This window comes from Thermoascus crustaceus, assembly GCF_041956765.1.
Source record: "Thermoascus crustaceus strain CBS 181.67 unplaced genomic scaffold VTN00scaffold_3, whole genome shotgun sequence".
NCBI classification, from domain to species: domain Eukaryota; kingdom Fungi; phylum Ascomycota; class Eurotiomycetes; order Eurotiales; family Thermoascaceae; genus Thermoascus; species Thermoascus crustaceus.
The window spans coordinates 730,382-737,881 of record NW_027192529.1 but is presented as its reverse complement, the minus strand read 5'-3'; the positions used below and the strand labels follow the sequence as shown (position 1 = coordinate 737,881).

Genomic DNA, 7,500 nt, shown 5'->3' with positions numbered 1-7,500 from the left:
TGTATGTATGTACCGTACAATATGGTACAAGACCCGGCTATGTGATCAGGAAACAAGCAAAGCATGCATTACGTGAAACGCAATGATATACATGATTCTGGCCGTGATACGACGGGGTTCGAACTTCCCAAACATTAGGCAAAATGTTAGGCAGTTGAGCGACAGAGAGGCCAGATAGCAGGCTTAAGCCTTTTTTTTTTGTGACAGTACAGTTTGCAATTCGAATATGAGAACTGCCCAACAAAACTAAAAAAGGGTTGTTGCGCGTAAATATAATTGTTTCTTAAGGATATAGTATATGTAAATATGTAAAAGCAAGAGAACAAGCGGAGTGCTGATCGATTTTTCTCCAAGATGTTCTCTTCTGGATTTCCATTCTTTTGCATCTCTTTAATTTCATTTCATTTTTTCTTTGAATCTATTCTACCACTTCTCCCTTCTCGGGATAAACCTCGCCTTCGACCCCCGCGGAAATACAGTAAGCGCGGTCGGATCTAGCAGGCCCCTGACCGGATCAACGGTCGCTTCGGTATCAAGCGCTGCTGGTTGGATCTCGAAGTGCGCGAGGAGGTGCAAGAGAACTGTGTACACGAGGCTGTGTGCCAGATGCGATGCCACGCACATGCGCGCTCCGTATCCGAAGGCAAATTGGTGGGTGTGCTGCTCGGATTCACCTAGCCACCGTTCCGGTTGAAACTCCCATGGTTTGTCGAAGGCGTCTGGGTCTGTTGAAGAGAAACGGTTAGCAGATGATAAATAAATCGAAAATCGGGCGTTTTTTCAAAAGGAAATCTCGCCTCTATTACACGCCCACGAATTCAAGAAGACCATCGTCCCCTCAGGAACCGTGTGTCCCTCGAACTGCACAGGTGCTGTTGTGAGACGGGGCATCGCCAACGGCAGAACCGTATAGAATCGCATAATCTCCTTCACCAATGCCCGGACGTACTCGACTTCTTCGGTACTGAAGGGATCGGCCTGCAGTACCCCAGAGCTCTGGATCTCGTCAAATGCGCGCCGTTGGATGTCTGGGTGGTGCGCGAGGAATAGGATGGCCCAGGCGATTGTTGGATGGGTGCTGTCCGCGCCCTAGATAGCAAAAAGCATGAGTGAATATTGGTGAATTACTCAAATCCAGCTAATTTCCGCCGTGAAGAGACAGACTTACTGCCATCATGCTCAGACTGATGCTGAGCAGCTCATTCGCCGAGAGGTCGACAGACTCCGGGTCTCTGAGCACGCTCCCCTGTATGCAAGGGGAATCTGTATCTGTCACAACCTCCTCCTGGAGCCTCTTCAAGAGGACAACGTTGTAGGCGATTCGGCGCTGCCCAATCTGTGCGGAGTAGGATGCGGATCTTGCCAACCCGAGAGCTGATATGATGGGGTCTATTATCCGCAGAAGGGGGATGTAGTTGCTGAGGTTTTTGGAGGTCGAACGAAATTTCGAGATCTCCTTCTCAACCTCGATGATTTCGGCGTAGAGTGGGTTTCCGGTGAGGTCTTTGGTCTCGGTTACTCTGTTTAGGTTTTGGGGCAAGTGAGCTTGATGTCTGATGGCGTTTACGGTGGATATGGGAAGGGGAAGAGTTTAGAAGGGAATTATTACCGCGTGCCGTAGTTCAATGTCAAGACCGTGTTTAGAGCCAAACGATGCACGAATGGCATAAAGTCCACCTCGGTTGCTCCGTTGTGCGATTCTCGGATTAACTCCTGGATGAATTCTCTGCTTTCTCGCAGAAGAATCTATTTGGTGATTTAATCATCATCAACTTGATTTTGGAAAGCAGAATTTCAGACAAATAATCCATCTCTCACCGGCTCATACGATTGCACTTTGATCCAGTTCAACGCCGCCGCCGCTACTTTCCTCCGGTTCTTACAGCTCTTGCTCCATGGGCTCGTGCCGATACTGGCAGCGTTCTTGCTGACCAGTTTGTGAACACATAGAACAACGGCCGGGAATTGAGAGCGGAACTCTGCGTGAGGAAAAGTGCCTTTGCGGATGCGGCAGAGTTCACAATCACAACGGGTGTGTTTCCGAGCTGGACTTGATATACGGGCCCGTAATTCAGCGACCATTTTCGGTATTGTTCCGCGGGAAACGTCCTTAGGACCTGTATAGACGCGTAGGGTAGGTGTTAGTATATTTTCACTGGGAACACAAGCATATTGGAGAGTCTTTTGCTTCGTACTTGAGGCAGATTTCCCACTATAGGTAACCCTTTCGGACCAGGGAGACCTTTTATCCGTGACCTCCAACGTATGATTTCGTTTAGAACAAAATAACCGACGAGCAGAAGAAGGGCCCCTTCGAGTGGGAGGATGAGCAGGTTGAGGAAATTCATCGTCAGTGGCCTCTTAACCGGGAATAGTCATGTAAGGGATGATAGTAAGGTCAATTTAAAAGGAGAGAAAGTGGTAAACCTGTAAAGTAAGGCCTGCTTAAAGATTGGAAGTATTTCAATTAGGAAGCTATATATCGTCTTGTCGTCCGTGCAACACTTTCACGTGCATGCGCGGCACCTGCAAAAGATGGGGAGGGCGGGGAATTAACCCTTGCAGCGAGTTACTAATAACAGGTACTTAATATGTTAAACTCCCAGTATTCTGAGTCCCGTTGCAGAATCCTCCTTGAAGCCATGGCATAATGTACATACTGCACAGTTAGTAAGGTGCAGACTGTACTAGGGGAAAGCACACCATGTGCAATTGTTTTGATAACATCCTACTGCCTCATGTGCCCTGAGTGGCTAAAACACCGGAGAATTATTTAATCACAAATAAAAATACATACAATCGTGCAGATGGCGTGTACCTAGCTGGTGCGTCTGGGTCAGTTCTATTACAACATATCGCATGGGCCCCCAGATGTTGGTACGGATTCCAAAAGTTTCAGGTATAGGAAAGCTCAAGTCTGGTTAGATAGGGATGCGCTAGAGGAATAGAGCTAAGAGCTATTTGGGGGATGCCCAATGAGTGATTGCAGCACTGCTGCTGGATCTCTATTTGGACTAACTTAACTGCTGAAAGTTTTTGTGAGCGTTTAATCAACATCTACATACAATTGCCACGATTCCAGATTATAGAATGTGCAATGTCGATAAGGAGAATGGCCTCCACTAACCTTAGCGCTATATTTAACTCCTCGAAAAGGTACGGTAATGATCGATGGGCATCATTCGCTTCTCTTATCGCATCATCCACGCAGCGTCGCGCTAAAGCATTTTCTAGCGCCCCCCCCCTTCACTGTTTTACCCCTCATGGGGGTTATCCAAACTAACAGATGCACCAAGTAAAAATACCCAACTAGAGTAAATTTACTTATATAGAAGTTTCTGCAACTTGGATATCATGCCTCTGGCAGAAAAAGGCTGAGAGAGGTGTTTGGTCAGTACGATATACCCCTAGACACTAGGTACCCTGATCACAACTGAACCATCGTATGTATAGTACGATCAGTAGCGATTTGAAGACATCGCAGAGTCTATCTCGATAATACTCTGTGAAACCAAGACAGTTCCCCTCTTGAATGCAGTTAAGTTCTGATATTAAAATCACTTGCTTTTGGTTTCGCAGCTTTGGAATTCCCATGCAGCCTTGCCTTTGATCCCGGGAACATAAACGGTAACCAACTATGCCCCTTTGTCCAAGTTCTCCCGTCCCAGACAGCCTCGTTGGGAAGTGAGTTTTTGGACCCTTCTCCGCGAATCTGTGCACCGATATCCTCTATCGTGCTCCAAACACGGAGGATATTTTCTCCAGCGAGAAGCCGTACTTGTTCATCGGTGGCGCCCCGTTCGAGTAGAGCGGCAATAAGATTGGGATATTTTGATACGTCCTATACCAGTTAATGTTGATATCAAGCCTTTCGATGTCGAGCGAAGGGTATTGCAGTAATGACTGCCCATAACTGGGCTTCTTACTACGTACCTCCAGACCTATAGGGCATTCGGGAGTGCCGCTATAGTCGCCTCCTACCCCAAGACTCTCCCAGCAAGCAACTTCAGCAATATGGAAAATGTGGTCCACAACATCCTGAATAGTAGCGCTATCCGGATCTTCCATGTTCAAGAAGCGATTAATAAATGTAACCATCACTATGCCTCCATTCTTTTTCACTCCTCGCAGGACATCGTCGGGAACGTGTCGAAGGTGCCGCTGCACGGAGTATGCGCCTGAATGGGAAAAGATAACCGGTGCTTGTGTGATGGAAAGAACATCTCTCATCGTCTGATGAGACACGTGGGACAGATCGATCATCATTCCCAGCCGGTTCATTTCCTTGACATATTCGTGACCAAATGGCGACAATCCTCGATCCTCTCTACCGACAGCTACCGTTGACGCTGAAGTTGCAAACGCGTTATCGCAGTTATGGGTGGTAGTGATGTATCGTACTCCAAGATCGTAGAACTGGCGGATTGACGCAATTGAATTTCCAACTTGATGGCCTCCCTGTATTGAGTTGATGAGGTTAGCAGCCCAGAGATTACAACGCGGCCGGTCCGGATACATACTTCAATGCCTAGCATGCTTGCAATTTTGCCATTCCGAAAAGCTTCCCGAGCACACCGCGGATTATCACAGTATTGTAGAGTCGAGGAATAATTTTGTATCATTCTCTTCGCAACGTCTATTTGTTCCAGTGTGTCGCGAACCGATGCCTAGGGAGAGAAAAGTTTCACGTTAATGTTGCCATAATTGGCTGGATGGTGTAATTGACCAGGCATTTCGTTTTACTCTAACTTTTATTACTATAGGAGACGAGGAAACTTACTGTTGGATCTTCTGTGTAATCGGTTGGCTCACAGTCAACCCAGACACTCCAAAACTGCCCTCCCACTTGGCCTTCTCGCATGCGATAGAGATCCGTGTGGCCCAAGAGCTTCTCACTAAGGTTGACTCCTTCATATATTTTGTTTTGCAGCTCAACGCGTAGCATATAGGGAAGATCGTTGTGACCATCGATCAATGGCGTCGTCTTCAGGATCTGCCTTGCGCGACCAAGGTAGTCTGTCGGATCAAGTGGTGCAGGGGCTGGGACCAAGCTGGTGGCCAGATGGTATACCGGAAAAATGAGTGCAGCGATTGAAGCTGTTATCAAGACAGAAGGCCAATGCCAGAGCCTTCTTGTGCGCTGGGAGCCATTTTGATTGTCTTGACGAACAGTCAGAGCCTGAGAATTGCCTTGGGATGCGCCGGCGTCCTGATGAGAGATTTGGTTATTTCCTGCGTCTATTTCGACGTTAGGTGGATTGGAAGTGCTGGCCATTATCGCAGATGCATCCGAACGTCCTAAAGGAGCGAGAGAAATGTTTTAAGGATTGCGCTGCAATTCGAAAAGAAAAAATGGCACCGAAAGGGACTAACTCACATCAAGACGCTGATGATGAGAATCACCTGTTATTGGCGGAAGATAATGTTAATAGGATGTTCTTGTGGAGATGGTGCTGAAGCGTTTACCAAGTGGGTGCAGAAACGAGGTTGAAAGCAACGGCGGGGCGGGGAAAATGGATAAGTGCTTGAACAGGAAGGTCTGTAGGACTATGATATCGCAGGACACCAGCAAGTCATTGTCGATCATGTAGCTTTCTCCACACCATTTGTAATGAGTAGATGCTATCGTCGGACTTCCCCGCTTGCGGTTTGTCACAGAGGCTCGAGAGCCGGTCCGAGTTCCGATATCACGCAAGCTCGACGAGACACGGCGTTTCTCGTAGAGAATGTAAGAACTAAACCAATAGGCCACCAGATATTGAAGCTAACTGTTAGCAGGTAGAGTAAGTAATCACCATCTTCAAACCAGATATTGTCTTCTAAAGCCCCAGTTTGATGAATGGCGGAGTAGGCCAGCAGGGGTGTATCGAGATAATGTTTCGGCAATTTTCAATGGCAAAAAAGCTTGAAGCTATCCCACCAAAAACCAGTATGTGAGCTTTATCGTACTGATTTGACATTATAGGGATGGTGGCATATTTTCCTGATTGAAGGTGTGATGTGTGAATGGCTTTTCGGGCCCTTTTCTGGCTCACTCGCAGTATCCAGACATCCCCGTTGTTCACAGAAGAACAGGAGAAATATACCACTCTTCTAATGGCCAAAGAATCTGAGCCTTTTCTCTGGACTAAGGTTTTCAAATCCTGAAAGACTGAAAAGTTTGGAATTTTGCCTTTTCTGCTCTACTCTATGGTGTTAGCCTGTAAACAATCTCTTACCCATAATTCCAGCCTCCCACAACAGATAACATCTAATTCGGTCGCGCCGGTATTGGGTTCTCGTCTCAATGTTCGAGAATCCTGGTGGATTTATATCATCTGCGGTGTACGGCGCCCAGGATTCCTTGGTATATAGACCTGCTCTTATCACCCTCTCCGCATTTCAGGGCGTGTTTCTTGCTATTTGTCTGGGCCTGCGGACAAAACATGTCTCTATGGATTGTGAAGTCTGTTGTTTTTGTAATAAGCCAGATCTTATGCTTGTGGAAGGTATACCAATAGGGTGGATCCATCTAGATTAGATGCTTAAATTAGTCTATCCCATGAGACATCTATTCATTAGCGCAAAATACTTTAATAAAGTACCCACTTGGTACTGAAAATGTATCACCTTATCTTTTATTGCAGGTGAGGATAAGGCACTGGCTTCATCAACAGTCCGATCGCGATGACAACAAGCGAAAGGGAGAAAGACAAGGAGCGTCTTCGTCGGATGCCCTGCCTCAGACCCAGTCACCTCTGATGCGCCTCCCGCCCGAGCTGCGCCTCTGCATCTACGAGGCCGTCTTCGGCGGTCAGGTCATCTGAATGTCCATTCCCCGGCGGAGATCGACTCCGAAGGGCAACAGTGGAGTCATCGTCGTCGTCAGCAAAACGAACCCGAGCAGCGGCTGTGCTATGCTGTGCTGAAAAGGGAGCACGAAAAATTATGGCCGTGGTGGAAGATTTGGAGCATCGCGGTGCCGTGTCAACCTTGCAAAGGAGGGCCCTTTTGCGACTGCGAGCTGTATAGGAAGACGAGGGTTGATACAGCGCTGCTGTGGTGTTGTCGGAAAATGTAAGTTCTAATTTTTCATATAGACCCGGTTGTCCCCAGTATTCGACATGAATATCTACATATATACGGGGCATCTGAACCCAATATATCTTAATCATAGACACTGACCCCCAGAAAAACAAAAAGATACACCGAAGCTATTCCCATCCTCTATACGACCACCCTCTTCCTCTTCGAAAACTATCACGTCTTCCGTGAATTTCACAACTCCATTCTCACACCTCGTTTCTCCAGCATCACCGCCCTCGATATCACTTTCGGGTTCAACAGATTTCAGCGCGATGATCTGTGCAGAACTGACTTTAAGCCCACGACAATTCCTACAACCGGGGATGATCCTGAGTTAGGGTATGAAGTCTTCTGGGCAACGCTCGCCGCGATGCCATGCCTGCGCAGGCTCCGCGTAGCAGTCCGCGCGTATGAGCGTCTGAGGCCCGTTGTAAC

The 7,500-nt window shown here is 47.5% G+C and overlaps 3 protein-coding genes across 3 annotated transcripts; 1 reads left to right on the top strand and 2 right to left on the bottom strand.

The window, feature by feature from the left end:
• Positions 1–423: 423 nt before the first annotated feature.
• VTN00DRAFT_5446 (uncharacterized protein) lies at positions 424–2,082 on the bottom strand (the record flags this gene model as incomplete). Its single annotated transcript, XM_069431978.1, has 5 exons — positions 424–725; positions 798–1,089; positions 1,169–1,520; positions 1,610–1,746; positions 1,819–2,082. The coding sequence occupies 5 exons, from the start codon at positions 2,080–2,082 to the stop codon at positions 424–426; spliced, it is 1,347 nt and encodes a 448-aa protein (XP_069287883.1).
• A 1,456-nt stretch (positions 2,083–3,538) lies between these two features.
• On the bottom strand, positions 3,539–5,275 carry VTN00DRAFT_5445 (uncharacterized protein; the record flags this gene model as incomplete). Its single annotated transcript, XM_069431977.1, has 4 exons — positions 3,539–3,841; positions 3,934–4,458; positions 4,521–4,667; positions 4,781–5,275. The coding sequence occupies 4 exons, from the start codon at positions 5,273–5,275 to the stop codon at positions 3,539–3,541; spliced, it is 1,470 nt and encodes a 489-aa protein (XP_069287882.1).
• A 1,011-nt stretch (positions 5,276–6,286) lies between these two features.
• VTN00DRAFT_5444 (uncharacterized protein) lies at positions 6,287–6,806 on the top strand (the record flags this gene model as incomplete). The annotated part of the gene is made up of 2 exons (XM_069431976.1): positions 6,287–6,445; positions 6,627–6,806. 2 exons carry the CDS (start codon positions 6,287–6,289, stop codon positions 6,804–6,806), a joined length of 339 nt encoding a protein of 112 aa, XP_069287881.1.
• Positions 6,807–7,500: the final 694 nt, after the last annotated feature.